At 48.8% G+C, this 19,464-nt stretch overlaps 1 protein-coding gene across 5 annotated transcripts in view; it reads right to left on the minus strand.

Annotated features, from left to right (window-relative positions):
• GALK2 (galactokinase 2) overlaps positions 1-19,464 on the minus strand; it is a 73,882-nt gene that overhangs the window by 11,237 nt on the left and 43,181 nt on the right. For all 5 annotated transcript variants that reach the window (XM_085850076.1, XM_085850078.1, XM_085850080.1 and 2 more), the window contains 2 exons: positions 2,230-2,382; positions 1,501-1,711 (listed from right to left, as the gene is read on the minus strand). In XM_085850076.1, coding sequence (XP_085706202.1) covers positions 1,501-1,711; positions 2,230-2,382 — 364 coding nt within the window. The remainder of the gene's footprint in view (positions 1-1,500; positions 1,712-2,229; positions 2,383-19,464) is intronic.

The following is a 19,464-nucleotide window of genomic DNA, read 5'->3' on the forward strand; positions in this document are numbered from 1 at the left end:
ACTTGTAATACCCTCCCCCACCTGGAGGCAGCGCTACATTATGCACATTTACGTGGAGAATTTGCGTCCCTCCCCCTCCCCCCCTCTCCACAAGACGACCAGCAAAGATTAAAAACAAAAAACACCCCTATACATTAATTGGGGCCAAGCTGATCCTATGCAGCAAGTGTGGATAGAATCGGTCCACAACTGAAGGAGTAGTAGCGTGACAGACAAACAAACACACACAAACACTGGTCCGTGAATTACAGTGAGGATAAGGGAAGAAAGGGGGAAGTGATTGTGAATTTAACGATCCATCTTTATTTGTTTTTAACATTGCTCTTAACAAATGGGGACAGGAACAACGCAGGCATGATAGGCCGAATAGCTTTCTCGTATGCCAAAGTTCCCTGTGTATCTTTGTGTAACGTTGTTAAGAACATTAAGAAATGGGGAGGGGAGGACAGAGAGTTGGGGTGAGGGTGCTTGGAGTTGGAAGAGGGAGATTGAGATGTTGGGAAGGGGAGGGGGGATTGAGGACTTTGGGTTGGAAGGGGGATTGAGTACTTGGAGTTGGGGCAGTTCAGGGCTTCAAGAAAAAAGGGGGAGGGAATGACAGAGTTGACTTGGGGGAGGGAGGGCAGAGATGGGATTAAGGGGTTTGAGGGTTTTGAGGAGGTGGGAGTTGAGGACATTGGGTTGGGAGGGAGTTTGAGGATTTGAAGAAAGGGGGAGGGGAGCACAGAGTTTGGGTGTGATGGTGGGGGGAGGCAGGGAGAGGTCAGAGTTGGGAGGGGGGTTAAGGACATGGGATTGTGTGTGGGTGTGTGTGTGGGGTTAGGGACCTGGTCACATTTTATATGATGCAGAATTTCCATGGGTCCATGATAGGCCTGTTGTGTCTTTTGAGTCCTCTGGGTTTTTTGCGTTCTTGAGGTCTTTTGCGTCCTCTGGGTCCTCTTAATGTTAAGTGTCCTTTGGGCACCTTAGTTTAAGTATTCCAGGTTACAATTGTGGGTGACGTCAGGTCAGCTGTCCAACCAATGGGTGAAGAGCGGATATGCATACATACATACATACATACATACATACATACATACATACATACATACATACATAATCACATGCACTTACTCCATTATATTTAGATTATGATGGGAGCAATAAACATTCCGAATAATTTTACTTGTAAATTATGACTTCAAAATCAATTTTGGTAGTTTTGAGCTCTCAGCATTTTCCATTGCCTTGTTGTCTGCTTCGGTGTGATGGCTTTCTGCCGTGATCGGATTTTGAAATTCTGCCTTTCTGTCCTTACCCAATTTATTTTTAAACAAAAATATAAATTTGTATGGAGCAGTTGTTTAAGCTGCACAATGAAAGATCTCATAAAACAAATCTGGAAAGGGGTCATACATTGACTCACCCCCTTCTCTCCACCCCTCAGAAATACCCATATGAACTCTGTAATGATCATATAATATCACAGAGGGTCCTATATCTATACAGGGGTCATACCGTGTGTGGTGTTTTGGCTGAGAAGCATGGAGTCCAGTTGTGTGTTGCTCAGTTCTAGAGCTGAGCAGATTTCACGCCTGCTATATGGCTCGGGGTGCAGATGCTTTTCAACCATCTCCAGCATGTCTATGGTGCTGACTTGCTGTGCAACCTGTACATCTTTCAACTTTACCACCTCCTGCCAGCGCAAGCCCATGGTTTTCGCAAGAACCTAGCACAGACAAACACCAGCGAAAGCTGTTAATCACAGCAATGTAAGTTACCACTTCAAAGCTGCAGGGAGAATGACTGAAGTTTGGAACCAAACAATTGCAGAAGAAACCAGATTCTGATTAATTATAAAACACCTTAACTCAGATGCATTTTGATCATTCAAAAACAAAAGGATATCAGGGTACACTGGTTGGGAAAATTTAGAGCTAATTGCAATCGCTTCTTCTGATTTGGCAAGAGTAACTTGAACCTCTATCAAATCAAAACTTTTATCCACCACTGCAATAGAAACGCTAGTTTTGTGTCTTCAGAAGATTTACGTTTTAAACTGTCTCCCCTCTATATCACCTGGTGATCCCAGGGACCCCATCCCCAGGGACCCCATCATCATCATCGGCTGAGTACAGGTTTTCAAAGTGTCCGTTTATTGTTCGAGTAGGTTGACATTCCACCCCCACCCTCATCTCTCTCTCTCTTTCTGTAACCAACACGAGGAACTTGCACTGCTGTACAAACCTTTGCCGCGATGCGACACTCGGCCACACGGATGTTGAAGTGAGCAGTCGCTGCCTTGTTCATCTCCACGCAGCTGCTGGCAATCACAAAGACTGCACCCTGAGGCATGGACACCTCAGTTGCACGTAGAGGTTCAAAATCAATCAGCATGGCCTAAAAGGGGTAAAGATGAACAGGTAAGCTTTCCTTAAATAACTGCATAATAACCAGGGGTTCACACATTTTTTTAAATTAGGTTCTCCAATGAGTACCAGCAGAAATGGTTTGGTACTTACGAAATTTTTTTGGCAGCTTCAAGCGCGTTCGTCTGCTTTCACAATCGCTACTCCGATTTTTAATGCTCCTTTCAGCTTTGTATGCATCTTACTCCTCTGTTCGTGGTCGCTCAGAACGTTCACTCCAGACGAGACACTCGCAAACCGCTCTTTTTTTCATTCGGGATGCTCCTCAGCCTCCCCTTCTTCCTCTTCGCTAGTGCGTTCTCCTTAGATCTTTTTTTTTAATCTTAAAAGTTATAAACTTACAAAACAGCTGATAAATTATATTGTTATAATTTATAAACTTAATTTTGTACACTTAATTTTGAAATCACAGTGTATCAGAATTTTCACGGAAGTATCTTATCTACAAGAGATGAGAAAAGCTTCCATCAAAATCAAAAGCCTCTGTTGTGTGAGTACGCTTTTGAGCTTGTTGAGCATCTTTGAAGTTCACGTTTCGTGTTTTTTTTTTTTTTTAACCGTGCATGAGTACCTGAGTACCAGTTATGTGAACCACTGCTAATAGGACAGATTGAGGCATCCAATTGCAAACCAAAAACATCCAAGAACATGAGATATGTCTAAGTGCAAAAGGTGTTCTTTTGGTATTTCATGGACTCGTTATTATTACCTCCACCATCTGTGATGGATGGAGGTTATGTTTTCATCCCTGTGTTTCTTTGTGTGCAGGGTATTTCAAAAATTAGCGGACAGATTCGTATGAAATTTGGTGGGCAAGTTGGATGTGTGGCAAGGAAGAATTAATTAGATTTTGGTGAAGATCCTGATATAGATCTGGATACTGGAATTTTTAAAAGTGATTCTTCACCATTGAGAGACAGGACCAAAAACTATTATAGAGGAAGATATCTTAAAAAGTTGTTGACAGATTCAGCCGAAACTTTGTGGACAGGTTGGGGGTGTGACGAGGACAAATTGATTAGATTTTGGGGAAGATCCGAATCCTGATAAGACTTTTTTTTAAATATTCACAAGTGATTCTTTACCATTGAGAGATGGAGGCAAAAACGATATTGTTGTGGACTCGGGGTTCGAGGCTCGTCATGAGGGGAAGCACTCGGGTCCCTCCTGAACGCCCGTTCCTTAGGCTGCTGGGCACAGATAAGTCCACGCACCGGCAGGTTGCCAAGCAACCACGAACGCCGATTGGCACTGCCAATCTGGACAGGGTTACATTACTTCGTGTGATACCTTACCTGTGGACGGCCAAAACAATTGGGGCCTCGTGCCCTCAGCGCACACCTGTATTGCTGCCGAGCAGTACAGTGAGTGTGCGCTGGCTAACAAGAGAAAATTAGCGGGGTAGAACTTCCCGGCTAAACTAATGTGCAGACCATGCTGGACCAATGGGGAAAAGACAAACACGGTGGGAGCAGTACATTTATAAGCAATTTATCATTTGAAAGGGCAAGGAAAGGTCGTGTGGTATAATAAAGGGGTTTTATTCCCAAGTATATACAGCAGGGAAAGTAAGGATTTGTGGGTGCGGCAAAAGAAATGCAATTATTCACATAAAAAGAGGACACAGAGCAGAGCTAAACTGATGTCAACTTCTACAATCTTAAATTATGCCACACATTACAGACCCCAGCAGACGTACACCCGAGGAAAGTAGAGTTAGTCCAGAAAGAGAAGCAGTTGAGGTGGAAGCGACCTCATTGTACATGGTGCAGTCGACGATCATACGCAACCCAATTGCTGAGGAGGGGTAGGAGGGAAGAAAACTGTGGTATCTATGGTGCGTGAGTGGGAAGTGCAAAATATGATGCAAATGTGATGCAGATGAGGTTCGGAAGAGGAAGTGTGAAGAGGTGCAAATCAGTAATGCTCTCTCAGTGATGCATCCACAGTGGATGAGACAACAGATGGGAGAGAAAGATGCATGAGAAGATAGCTTAACATGGCGTATAAAAGTCTGTAAATGTGTCCGAATGACGATTGCTGCAGAATGTGGCAGGAGCCGAGAGCTGATGACCCAGGAATGACCCGGCAATGACCTGGCAACTCCTCGGCAATGGCTTGGTGCTGCTCGCCTGGCTCGTTCTCATGCTGTCATCTCAGCTCGACTCTCGTTCAGCTCAGAAAAGGTAAGACCGAAAGACAAAGACCCAGATTCGCTCTCTGCATCTCTTTTTATAGAGCCCAGGTGAAGGAAGAGCCAAATATTGGATAAATCACCCTGTAGGCGTTTCCACACATCTTCATTGGTGTGTAAACACCACCCCGAGAAGGAGCCCCGCCCTGCCAGACTCCAGAGCCAAAAATGGCCTCAGTTGCTCAAAGGCTGAGTCAAGCAGCAGAGCTCTGTGATTTATATGGGGTGCAGGTTTTTGGAAGTGCTCTCTGGCCACGAACGTGCGCTGGACTCCACTTGAGCGCTGTCATTTAGCGGAGTGCCAGGGCTACCCAGTCGTAGCCGAATGAGTTTCAGCGCACACTCCCGCCTTGAGCTACATGCTGAAGTGTTCCGACTCGCAGGCACCCCTATGTCCTCCATTTCCTGGTATCTCCAATGACTATTGTGAACGTCCAGTGAGCTGACGGCAGTTGTAGTGAGGTGCGAGGAGTGCTGTGGTATTTGTGGTAAAGTCGTTGAAGTATTGGGAGCGGTCGAGGTGATTGTGGTGATGAGTTTGGAGTGGTTGTATCGGTTGTGGCATTTGTGGTGAAGAGGTCGGGCGTAGGTCATTGTGGATATTTTAAGGAGGCGTTGTAGTATCGTGGTGAGGGTCTGAGGTAAGGCATTGGTTGGTTAATGGCACACAGTTTGAACGGGAAATAGTGCACATTTGCAAATGAAGCTGCAGTGGTATTCCTTCCTCCTGCAGCTCCCTTGGTAGTGTCACTGGTCTGGCATGTATGCATGCACGACGGGGTTTGTGTGTGAAATAAAGTAAATAAAATTAATGAAAGAATAATGGATTGCAGATCTAACTAAAAGCCCTACGCAACGCATCTTGTCCTATATACCCACTATATATAATGGAAGGGCTAACTGAACAAATACGAACGAAAAAACTGTCTCAGGATTGCTATGTGATGGGTGCTATTGCCTTTGCGGAGTGCTGGCTTCGCAAAACTGCAACAACATGTAGCATATTTTGAAAAGTTGTGGACGAGTTATGACAAAACTCGGTGGATGAGTTGGGTAGGTGACAAGAACAAGCCAATTCGATTTTGGAGGTCTGGATCCATATCCGGCCTATCTGTGTGATACAAAATGTAAATTGATCAGTCTGGTGAAGGTATATGCTCTACTGAGTTCCGTTCTAGTTATTATTAGGGTACCCAGTCTAATGGGCTGGGTAACCTATTGTTTTTTTTTCTGTTTATTTCTTATTTATTCTTTTTCCGCCAGCAACTTGCGGGTTCTTTTGCTTTAAAAATTATTTTCTCAGGAAAGGTAAGTCCAATCGACACAAAATTTTCACCATAGTATGTATCATTTTTGATAGCATATTCAATTGATAATTGTGACGTCATAGGTCACGTGGTACGGGCGCCATCTTGAAAAAAAACGATAAATTTTGGACCTCTGTAACTCTGAAACGGTGCAATGGAAAAATATTTCGCTTCATACATTGTAATGACCTCCCAATGGGGAAGAGGGGTGATTTTCGTGACGTCATCAGTGAAGCGGTATTCCGGTGATAATTCGTCAAGTAGAATGCTGCATAGGAAAAATCAGATATCAAATTTCTAATTGATAGGTCACATGGTTTGGCGGCCATGTTGAATTTACCCGAAAAACTTCAAACATCTTCTCCAGAACGGCTGGTCAGATCAAGGGGAAACTTCACAAACGTATTGCACACGAGTAGTGAATATAAGTTTGTTAATTTCTAATTGATAGTAGAGTGTACGAGATGCAGTGGAACACGAGACGCAAGCGTGCCAGCATCAACTCCGCTTTATTGCGCGACCAGAAGCACATTCCTGCCACCCCTAGCGGGTGAGGCATGATATACGAAAATCCAATCACGTGACACAGCACACTCCTCCCCTCATAAAATGACAAGTCAAATGATGAAAGGACAATCATAACATGACCACCTGAAACCCATCAACACTCATAATCTTCCAAGTACCGCAGCCGCACCCTGACCCGCCTCGGACGGGCCGCGCCGCCAGAGAGTCCAGGCTCAGACGCCTCCCGGCTCGGTCGAGGTGACACCCTCGCCGGACTCGCGCCATCCGCAATAACAACCGCCCCCGACGGACCAGCCTGCCCGACGTCCCCGGGTAGGACAGCATCAGGCAAGGACCCCTTGGGCGTCAGCACATCCGGCCCTGGCGATACAATGTCAGGTGCCGGCGACATTACAGGTGGGGGTCCCACATCGTTCGGCCCGGGGAGGTGTGGGGGGGGGGTGATGCTGAACAGCGATCATGCATTTGGTCCACGTGCCGCTTCCACACATCCCCACCATCAGTCCGCACCATGTAATTCACCGGTCCCAGTACCACAGAGACCACAGCCGGCACCCATTTGGAACCGTGGAAATAATCGCGCACCATTAAACGCTGTCCCACATCGAAGCCGCGCAGCCGCGTCGGACGCGACACCGCCACACTCCCTGACCCTCCAGGTCGCAGCAAATCCAGTCTGGACCGCAATGCCCGTCCATAGAGACGAATGGCAGGCGAATCACCCGTGACAGGATGAACTGCATTCCTGTAATGGAGCAAAAAGACATCGACCACCGCCTGCACAGGTGCAACATGCCCCCTGCGCAAAGCCCGTTTCAACATCTTAACAAACGACTCGGCTTGCCCATTCGTCTCAGGATGATACGGTGCGGACCTCAGATGTCAAATACCATTTTGGCGCATAAACTCATCAAATACACCCGCGATGAACTGCGGACCATTATCAGAGACCAGGATCTCCGGCAACCCTTTATTAGCAAAGATCGTCCGCAGTTTTTCTACTGTAATGTTTGCTGATGTATGCTGCATTACTGCAACCTCCGGCCATTTAGAGAATGCATCGATCACAATCAAAAACATTTTGCCATTAACCGGCCCCGCAAAATCTACATGGACCCTCTGCCAGGCTCTGTCTGGCGCAGGCCATAGTCCCGAAGCTCGATGCGGGTTATCAGCATCTGTTTGGCACGTGGCGCAACGCTTAACCAAATGCTCAATGTCTTTGTCCAACCCCGGCCACCACAACAGGCTACGAGCAAGACTCTTGGTCTTCACGATGCCAAGGTGACTGACATGCAGTTCTTCCAAACACCGTTGCCTGAACTTCGGTGGAATCACCGTCCTCATCCCCCACATAACGCACCGTTGGACCAGCGACAGCTCCGATGCGCGTGACGTGAAAGGTTGAAATGCCGGTGTTGAAGGCAGATCGCTCCAATTCCCCGTAGAAATCGCCTGGATGACACGGGCGAGCACCGGATCACGAGCCAATTCCACCGCGACCTGTCTGGCCATGACCGGCCAGCTTTGGACCTGGCCCAGTGCGAACACATCGACCTGGTCGGCCAACTCAGATGCAGCTGGACCCTCCGCACATGGCAAGCGTGAGAGCCCGTTGCAGTTAGCATGCTTCTCAGTGCTTCGGAACTTAAAATCATTATCGTAAGCATTAAGAAACAGACACAACCGCTGTATTCGCACAGCCGCTACCACCGGCACCCCGCGTTCGGGTCTCAGGATGAATTGAAGCGGTTTGTGATCCGTCTGCAAAGTGAAATGCCGCCCCAGCAGGTATTGATGAAACCTCCGCACACCCCAGACGAGGCTGAGAGCCTCGCGCTCGATCTGGGCATATCCCCGCTCTGCTGCGGACAGGGTCCGGGATGCAAAACAAACAGGCCGCTCGGAACCATCGTCCATCCTGTGGGAGAGCACTGCCCCGATGCCATATGCAGAGCTGTCGCACGCCTGTGCAGGCGGTAGCATGTGTTGAATCGCTTCCACCTTCCGAGGACCTTTCAACAGCCCCTCTGGCATGATGATGTGCCTGAGGTATTCCAAGCGCTGCTTGAAGAACGCGCACTTGTCCCTGTTCAAGTGCAGGCCACACGCTTCTAGCTTTGTCAGCACTTGGGCAATGTTCGCAAGATGCTCGTCCGCCGTGTTCCCCGCAATGAGCACATCGTCCAGGTAGGTCTGAGCGGGCAGGCCAATGCAAACCTGATCCATGGCTTTCTGCCACAAAGCTGGGGCTGAAGCAATCCCAAAACAGAGTCGGGTATATCGATAGAGTCCTTGACACGTGTTGATTGTCAAAAGCTCGCTACTCCCGGGATCCATCGGCAGGTGAAAATATGCATCACGCAGGTCTAGCTTCGTGAAGTATTGACTCCCCGCCAATCGCGCATATATTTCATCGATTGACGGCAGTGGATATTGCTCCACGCTGAGCCCCGGGTTAACCGTGGATTTGAAGTCCCCGCACAATCGGACGTCTCCATTCCGTTTCAGCACCGTGACAACCGGGGTGGCCCAATCTGAGCACGACACCCGTTCGATCATTCCACAGGCCTCCAGCCTATCCAGTTCACCCTTGACCTTGTCCCGCAGGGCATACGGCACCGGACGTGGTTTACAAAACCGAGGAACCACCCCCTCCTTCAGAAAGAGTTTTGCCTCCATGCCCTTGAGTTTCCCAAGGTCGTCGCCAAACAAACCTTGATGTCTCTGAAGAATCTTCTCCAACTGATCTTCCCATCGGCTCGGCACGGGTTGCACAAGGTGAACTGCGGCCCAGTCTAGCCTGATGCGGGCCAGCCAATCTTGGCCGAGGAGAGACGGTCCCCTCCCCCACACAACGTACACCCGAAGCGTGGCGACCTGGCCTTGGTACCGCACAGACACGTCTGCCATCCCGACTGGCGTTATCTTCTCGCGGGTGTACGTGAACAGCGTGAGGTTTGACCTGATAAGCTTCAGGCCGTTGAGTCTACGCGCGGTCTGTTCGCCGATGATCGACACAACCACTCCCGTATCGACCTGGAACGTGATCGGCGTTTTGTTCACTTCGACTTCCACCGTCATCGGGCGTGCCGCCGCCGGGCCAATTGAAAACAGGCCCATCAACGGCCGCCGGTTCCGCCCCGGGTCGCCTCGCACATCGCCGTCCATGACCTTAACGGTGGCCGGCGCCCCACGGCACACACGCTTCAGATGACCCACCTTGTGACAATTCAAACACACGGTGCCTTTATACGGGCACGCACGGCGCAGGTGTCGACCTCCGCATCCCAAACAAGTCCGCGGGGTCACCTCGCCGCACGTGCGGCCGCGCGGCGACGTCCGACCCGCATCGAAGGTCGAGCGCGCGTCCCGGGGTGCTCGCGACCCCGCATGGCTGGTGATGGCTCGAACATCTCCGCGAGTCTGCTCGACCGCTGGAGCCGTGCTGACTGCCGAGTCGAATGTAATGGCTTCACCCTTCAGCCGTAGAACCACCGAAACCATCTTCGCATCTTGTAAACCAGCAATAAAACGATCTCTGAGCCGAGTTGGACGCTCCCCCGCCGTGAACTTGCATGCCACGGAAGAATGCTTAATCCGCGCCACGAAATCAGCGACGCGTTCATCTGCCCCTTTCGAGAGGCGATCGAACTGGTATCGAGTGAGCTGTAATGACTTCTCCGGCGCCATGTGTGCTTTCATCTTCTCCACAATGTCCCGAAACGACAGCCCGTCATCACGGGGCTTGTCCGGCGCCACCAAATCACGCAGTAGTCGATAATGCTCCGCCGAAAGCGAAGCGAGTAAGATCGACTTCTGTTTGCTCTCGTCGACCACATTATTCGCATGGAAATAGCATTCCAATTGTTCTGAAAACAATCCGAAGTCGTCTCCGACGAAAACGGGCACATGTCTGTTTTCAACCATCCTCGTCGCCAACTAGAGTGTACGAGGTGCAGTGGAACACGAGACGCAAGCGTGCCAGCATCAACTCCGCTTTATTGCGCGACCAGAAGCACATTCCTGCCACCCCTAGCGGGCGAGGCATGATATACGAAAACCCAATCACGTGACACAGCACAGATAGGTCACATGGTTTGGCAGCCATGTTGGATTCAAGAATTATATTAAATAATGTTTTCTCTGGAACCACATAACCTATCGAAGCAAAACTTGACTACTATAATCTACCCCCATGCCTGCATAGACGTTAACAATTATGACATCACATGTCACATGGTTTGGCGGCTGTCTTGGATAGAAAAGAAAACGCACCTTGTCCGATAAATGGGCCACCATGGGGCTCTCACTCAATCACCGCAGGATGGTCGGTGGTCTTTCTGTCTTCTACCGTCTCCTCTCCAGCCTCGCCCCCCCCCCGCTCTCTCTCTGCGATTTGACCCCACCACATTTCCGCAAGGGCGCTCAAGGTCCGCCAACAACCCCCTTCTGGTAAAACTACCAAAATCACAAATCGCTGCTCACCTTCACTCTTTCATTCCTCTTTTTTCCCGCCTTTGAAATAAACTCCCTCACTCTATTCATTCCCATTCTTCCCTCCAGGCCTTCAAAACAGCTGTTCACCACCACCTCTTATCACCCCCCCCCCATCCAAATCCTTGATCTTTTCTACCCTCGATAATCCACCCAAGCCCACCTCCTTCATTCCCCTGCTTTCCTTCCTGAAAGTCCCTGTAATGTCCATCTTCTATTGCCCATGTTCCCCGTCCCATCCCTCTCCCTTCCACAGATCTCCAAATGTCTCTGTTCCCCACTGTTTTGTCCTTCCCACTCCCTCCCCTCCTGTCTCATGCCCCCTTGATGTGCGTTGTGTGTTAGCTCTCACACGAGCCTCGACAAGGTATACAAAAACAAACAAACAAAAAAACACAAACCTTCACACATGTATTCCACTACACGATTGGAAGCAGAATATAAATTTATGACGTCATAGATCACATGGTTCGTCAGCTATCTTGGATTGAAAATTAATAAATTAAAAAAAAATCTTCTTTTCCAGACGGCTGGACAGATTGAGGCAAAAATTCACACACACTTTCCCCAAGACATCCTTTCACAAGTTTGTTAATTTCAAATTGATAGGTCACATGGTTTGGTGGCCATATTGAATTTACCCTAAAACCTTCAAACATCCTCTTCTCCAGAACGGCTTGTTAGATCAAGGGAAAACTTCAGACGTATTGCACACGAGCAGTGAATACAAGTTTGCTAATTTCTAATTGATAGGTCACATGGTTTGGCAGCCATGTTGGATTGAAGGATAAATATTAATTAATGTTTACTCTGGAACCGCTGCCTCTATATATGCGAAACTTCACAATTATAATTTAGCCGACATGTGAAACGTGGGTTTGAAATTTCAATCCGATCAGCCACACGGTTTGGCAGCCAGAATTATTTAATTATTTGAATCTGAGAACTTTTAGATTTTTGTTTTTTTTCCAGAAGGCTCACTTGGCTGCACCTGAGTGCGTTTGAGGGAACAGGAATAGCAATTTAATTGATACCGACAATGTCCCCAGGAAAAAGGGCTAACTGAAAAGAACTAGATTGAACACTTTGTGCTACCCGGTTCATAACTTGTCAGTCCCGCGCTGTATCGAAGCAAGGCTGCATTTGTATCACTATTAAAGAATGTTTTCTCTGCAACCACTTATGCTATCGAAGGGAAACTTTGCGACTGTCATTTAAGTCTCATTGTGGTGAATTGAAGGACGTGACGCGTGATCACATGTCGCGCGACGTGCACACGGGATAGATAAAGCCAAGTCTCCGCACGGACGGGGTGATTGTCCCAGGGGCATTGTCATTTACGGCGGCGGTTCACTTGGTGCTCGTTGAATGGTGAGAATTGAGAGTATATCGGACTCCGTGCTTATGCTGATTTATTTTGCGGTGATCAATTGCACATGTATACATTGCTGCTTATGTACTCCTAGCTGCACCTGTATCCCCTGATGTGCCCGTAGAAGCGGCTTCAATCAAATGGAATAAAGCCTACACTCTGAAGGTTCTTCTCTCGCTTTCATTTCAATTTATTCCATTTGGTTTTCTCGGCTCTCTCAACCGACGATGGACAAGATCTACAAACCAGAGAGGTTCGACGCTGACCCAAACGCGACTGACTCGGAAATGAAATGGTCGCATTGGTTCCGTTCCTTCTCACACTATCTGACAATCATCGAAGAGGGAGCCGACAAATTGGCCGCCCTTGTGAATCATGTCTCGCCCAGTGTATTCAGGCTCTCCTCGGAGTGCGACACCTACGATGCAGCGATCGACGTGCTGCAGGCGCTCTACGTGAAGCGCAAGAACGAGGTGTACATACGACATCTTCTCAACGCATGCAAGCAAGCAGCCGGGGAGACCATCGATCAGTTCCTGCAAGCTCTGAGGCAGTTGGGAAAAGACTGCAGTTTCCGGGCCGTAACCGCCGAGGAACACCGAGATGAAGCGACCAGAGAAGCGTTCATCCAAGGGCTCAGATCAGCCCACATACGGCAACGCTTACTGGAGAAAGCGCAACCCACTCTTGAAAAGGTAGCCGACCAGGCTCGAGCAATGGATACGGCTCAGCAGCAATCTGAATCATATGGGACACCGATGCTGCTAATGAACGCCGCTACGGTGGAAACTCAAGGAACCCCAAAGGGCACCCCTGACACAGAGGATGGAGAAAAACCCGAGGAATCGGATATCCAGACCTCGTCAAACTCCTCAGCAACTACTTCGGTTGGTAAATGCTTCTTTTGTGGGTACAAAAGACACCCCCCGCAACAAATGCACCGCCAGAGATGCCACATGCATGAATTGTGACAAGAAAGGGCATTATGCCAGGGTATGTAAATCTACTCTAAGGAGAAATAAACCCAATTCTGCGGCTCTCTACTCACAAAAGAAACTAACTGCAGCCTCACCGGGGAATCTATCCAAGGCTATCATCAACGTACGAATTAACGGGCATATGGCTGAAGCTCTGATTGGTACCGGTAGCTCTGAGAGTTTCGTCAACAGCTCACTAGCGAAGGGCAGGAAATGGAAGATCCACCCGACAGACAATACGGTATGCATGGCCGCCACATCACTACAGTCCCGCGTACGAGGGTACTGCAATGTTGAATTGGACGTAAAAGGGTACACGCATCGGGATGTAAGGGTACTGGTGCTTCGTGATTTATGCGCAGACGTAATTCTGGGTCATAATGTCCTCAAGCAGCACACGAGCATCGAAATACCCTTTGGAGGAAGCAAACCTCGTCTAATTTTAAATGCTCTGACCACCGCAGAGGTAACGTCCCCCCTGCTGTTTGCTAACTTGTCGCCGGACTGCAAACCGATAGCGATCAAATCGCGACGATATACCACTGCTGATATGAACTTCATCACTTCAGAGACCAAGCGATTACTGGAAGAAGGAATTATAGAACCGAGCGATTCGCCATGGCGCGCACAGGTGTTGGTCACCACCAACCAGAACCATAAGAAACGAATGGTTGTCGATTACTCTCAAACGGTCAATTGTTTCACCCAACTCGATGCCTACCCTTTGCCACGCATAGACGAGATGGTCGAACACGTGGCCAATTATAAAATATTCAGCACCATCGATTTGCGAAGTGCCTATCATCAAATTCCCATCCGAGAGGAAGACAAACCTTACACCGCGTTCCAGGCAGGTAGACGCCTCTACCAATTCAGGAGGATTCCGTTCGGTGTCACGAATGGAGTAGCTTGCTTCCAACGAGTTATGGACGACATCATCTCGGATGAAAACCTCAAAGACACTTTTGTTTACGTGGACAATGTTACGGTGTGCGGTAAGGATCAGGGGGAACATGATATGAATCTGGACAGATTCTTGAGCATTGCTAGAAAATATAATCTGACCCTCAACTACGAGAAATGCGTATTCTCGGCAAGGTCAATTGACCTTCTCGGCTACACAATAGCCGACGGCACGATTAAGCCCGATCCTGAACGATTGCGCCCACTTCGTGAGCTACCCCCACCTCAGGACCTGCAGACAATGCGCCGGGTGATAGGCATGTTCGCTTACTATGCGAGATGGATCTCCCAATACTCCGAGAAAATACATCCCCTAGTGCATTGCAAAAACTTCCCACCAGATGCCGCTGTTGTAAAAGCTTTCCACAGCCTCAAAGATGATATCAGTAATTCCGTGGTATTATCGATCGACAGCTCGGTGCCCTTCGTGGTGGAAACGGATGCTTCTGATCACGCGATAGCTGCGACGCTCAATCAGTCTGGGCGACCCGTCGCGTTCTTGGCGAGAACTCTCTCTGGAAGCGAGCAGAGACACTCAGCAATAGAGAAGGAAGCGTACGCTATTGTCGAAGCCCTACGTAAATGGAGACACTATTTACTGGGAAACCACTTCACGCTCGTCACGGACCAGCGATCCGTTGCATTCATGTTTGATGGGAAAAATAACGGGAAAATTAAGAATGAAAAAATTATGAGATGGCGGATAGACCTAGCTTGCTATAGTTACGACATTGTTTACCGGCCCGGGAGGGAAAACCCTGCTGCAGATACCTTCTCTCGGGTCTACTGTTCGGCGACAATCAGTCGGGCTTTGCAAGACCGACATGTGTCTCTTTGCCACCCGGGGGTAACCAGAATGGCACATTTCGTGCGCAGACAAAACCTTCCCTATTCTATCGAAGATATTAAACAAATGAATGCTTCATGCCCTGTTTGTGCTGAACTAAAACCCAGATTCTATGGCGCGGCTTCTGGCAGGTTGATCAAGGCCACTTCTCCCTTCGAGAGACTAAATATCGACTTCAAAGGGCCCCTGCCGACCGAGACAGCCAACAGATACATATTCACTGTTGTTGATGAATACTCAAGGTTCCCTTTCGCATTTCCGTGCTCGGATATGACCTCGGGCACTGTCGTGAAATGTCTGTCTGACCTCTTCGCTATGTTTGGGAAACCTTCGTACCTACATTCAGACAGAGGTCCGTGTTTCATGTCGGCCGGGCTAAAACAGTTCCTATTAGAGCACGGCATAGCAACTAGTCGAACGACGGGTTACAACCCACAGGGTAATGGGCAGGTGGAACGGTATAACGGAGTCATTTGGAAAGCCGTAACCCTGGCGCTGAAATCGAGAGGACTGGGCCCCGGGCAATGGGAGGTTACCCTTCTCGACGCTCTGAATTCCATACGCTCTTTGCTCTGCACGTCCACCAATGCAACTCCTCACGAACGAATGTTTACTCACCAGCGACGTTATGTTGACGGCCAAACGGTGCCCAACTGGCTAACCCATCCCGGAACAGTGTTCATGAAACGCCCGGTACGACAAAGCAAGTATGAACCCATGGTGGAGGGGGTCGAACTCATCGATACTAATCCAGAGTATGCTCATGTCAGACTCCCTGATGGCAGGGAGACCACTGTGTCGGTTCGCCATTTGGCTCCCTCAGGTACTCCTCCCGCATGTACACCACCATCTGGCACTCCTCCCTCTGACATCCCCTCCCCAGGTGTTCCCCCCCCCAGGAACTCCACCCGGGAACGGTGGCGACGGAGCTGCCGCGTTCCACCCGAGAGCGATCGAGGAGTCATCCCCGGCACGAGTCGAGGCTCACCAAGAGGATCGGAAGCCTCCCTCAAGTGAAACCGCCATTTACTCCCGGAGAGGTCGACGGATAAAACCCCCTCGCCGACTCGATCTGTAAAGGGGATTATCGGCATCCTCGATGCTCATTATATCATATATCGATGCTCATTACCATGCTCCTACAACTCAAAATAATCCTCACTGCTTGGCATGTATGCTTCTGTAGTTTAAATAGTTCGCGTTGCTTGAAATGTATACTCCTATAGTGCTGAAGTAATCATGGTGCGTTAGTTGGGCCTCTAGTTACATTTTAAAGACGGGGAGAATGTGGTGAATTGAAGGACGTGACGCGTGATCACATGTCGCGCGACGCACACACGGGATAGATAAAGCCAAGTCTCCGCACGGACGAGGTGATTGTCCCAGGGGCATTGTCATTTACGGCGGCGGTTCACTTGTGCTCGTTGAATGGTGAGAATTGAGAGTATATCGGACTCCGTGCTTATGCTGATTTATTTTGCGGAGATCAATTGCACATGTATACATTGCTGCTTATGTACTCCTAGTTGCACCTGTATCCCCTGGTGTGCCCGTAGAAGCGGCTTCAATCAAATGGAATAAAGCCTACACTCTGAAGGTTCTTCTCTCGCTTTCATTTCACTCATGTTGTATCAAAGGCGGACGTCTGGGTACCCGGTCATCACTGCCAGCAGTTATAAAGTGGCAGTTCTAGTTGTTGTTATTATTATTATTATTATTATTATTTTGTATAAATATGTATACATGGTCAATGATCATGGAAGAGCTAGAGCAGAATTTAATGGAACAAAATGGAAAGGGGAAAACACCAACAGCAGAGGAGAGGTGAGATCAAAAGGAGGGGGGAGAAGGACACATGGGGGTGAACAAGCTGCATACAAGCTGAATGAAACAGCAAGAAGAGGAAGGGGAAGGAGGGGATTAAACAGAAAAGAAACGAGAAGGGCACTCGGTAGAGCGCATACCTCTGCCACGTAATGCCTGATTCACAAGAACATATAGGGCCCAATCAATTTTTGAAATATCATGCTATATATTGTTGCGGTTCTGGAAACCGCATGCCTCTAAGGCAATGGCACCCAACATACAGTGATCCCCAGACAGTTATTTCATTCATATACGTGCAGTTAGACCTTTCCCTCATGTCTGAAAGGTAAACGGGACGAAGTGCATTGTGTGGGTCTCATAGTTAAGTCTGATGAAATCTCTTTCTTCCTTTCCGCCATCAGTGAAGCCGCCGCGCATGGCACGTATGAATGTCCTCACGGAGGCAAAAAGAAGCATCAACCACACGATGGAAAAATCCTTTGCTACAAGAATCCTGTGTCTAGGAGAATAGTAGAACCATACATTAAATCCCAACGCTGTACAGGACGCGTGCGGCACGCTCTTTTCAACCCAAACCTGTATCTAATAATTATATCCAATCCTTTCCTTCAATCCATGACAGATCAGGGCTGGCATCGTGCTCAAGCATCTGCCTCACCACTGTGACAAACAACCGCATGCACGATAGCGGACCTGCACACAGCCCCGTGATATTTACCATCGCACTGTATGGGGCACGCATAGCGCACCACTTCATTCGGGTCTGCGCGCTGATTACAATGGCATCTTACCATCGACCTTCGCTCGCCACCTCGGCCACCAATATCTTCCTGCACCTTCGCCTCGATGCAGCTGCCAGCAAGTGGAGACATACTGTACGGCCCGAATCGCTCGGACCGCATGGCATACGGATGAAGCAAGTGCATTGACCAGCGCCAATCGCAGCGTGCTGGGGGTGGCGGAGTGAGCATGCGGGGCTGACGCGGCCCTCAGCCAGTCGCCAGAGTATGGTCCAGGAGTTCGGTGCAAGGCGATTCATATCGCGGTGTTTGGAGCAAAACAATTCCACAGCTCGGCGATGTCTCGCCGGATGTAAAGTAAGGCCACTTCCGGCAATGGCGGCCGGGTCGCACGGTAGCTGGGGTCCAATGGGAGTGCACAATTCGGGTGACGCCGCATCGTTTTGGGTTGTCGCCCCCACCACGGACGATGGATCTTATAAAGGATGAATTGTGAAGCCGTCCGTAGTCGTCCTCTTCCTTGGATCGATCTCTGCATGCGCCTGTTGCCCTGCTTTCTCTGCTGGCTCCACCCACCCACCTTCTCTGCCTGCCTCTCGCCGCTAGCTCCACCCACCCAGCTTTTCCGCCTGCCTCTCGCCGCTGGACAACCCACTCACCTGGCTCCACCTAATGTCCTCCCTCATGCCAGATGGCCTCGCCCTTTCTCACGGACCGCACGCGCTGCACAGGCACCGTAACCAGGCAGGAGAAGATGCGCCAACTCTCAAGGAGGGATCGTTCAGCGGTGTGTCCCCTCAAAAATGTACTGGGTAGCGTGGGGTCAACCGTGCAAGGTATTACGAGACCGTGAGTCTCATCTCCTCTCCTTTCTGCTAATTAATTCCTCTTTATCGGTGTGTGTGTGTGTGTGTAATGGTGCCAGTCCTAGCTTTAAGTTAAGATTGCAGAAGATATATCGGTATGAGTCTGCTCTGTGTTTGCTTTGTAAGTTGCTTGCTTTGTTGTCGCACCACACATTTCTTTCTATTCCTGCTTACACACAACAACAAACTACATTCACTGTGCCACATGCTTTTCCTCACCTGCCTGTTAATAAATGCTTATGTAGAAATGTTCCCAGCTCGTTGTCTTTTTTTGCATTGATCCAGCATGGTCCGTATCCTAGCCTAGCCAGGACTTTATTCCCAACAATCTGTTCTTTTAGCCGGTACGTTCCTTGGCAGTGTCGTTTTTTTTTTTCCACAACTTTTTTTGTCGTTCCACAACTTTTTGAGATATCGTGCTATATATTAGTTTCACCCCATTTCTCAATGGTGAAGAATCAATAAAATTTTCGGATCCAGATTTGGAACTTCACCAAAATTGAATCAGTTTTTCCTTGTCGCACACCCAATGTGTCCACAACTTTTTGAAATATCGTGCTATGTATCATTTTGGCCCTATCTCTCAAAGGTGAAGAATCACTAAAAAAATTATAGTGGTCGGATCTGGATCCGGATCTTCACCAAAATCTAATCAGTTCATCCTTGTCACACACCCAACCTGTCTACCCAATTTCATCCAGATCTGTTCACAACTTTTAGAGATATCCTGCACACAAACAGACAGACAAAGAGGAGGAGGAGATTGGGACCATACTTTGTGCAGAGCGTTGGTGCTGCTTAAGCAGTCTCCTTGGCTATTGGGCACAATCCTTTTGCACAATAATTTTGCAGACCTTGGAAGGATGGCAGGCCGAGTTAACCCCACTTGGTATTAATTCAATGGCTGAGTGGGATTTGAACTCAGGATCCTAGGA

This window comes from Eptatretus burgeri, chromosome 12 (genome assembly GCF_056783735.1).
Source record: "Eptatretus burgeri isolate ZD-2024b chromosome 12, Ebu_testis_v1, whole genome shotgun sequence".
NCBI classification, from domain to species: domain Eukaryota; kingdom Metazoa; phylum Chordata; class Myxini; order Myxiniformes; family Myxinidae; genus Eptatretus; species Eptatretus burgeri.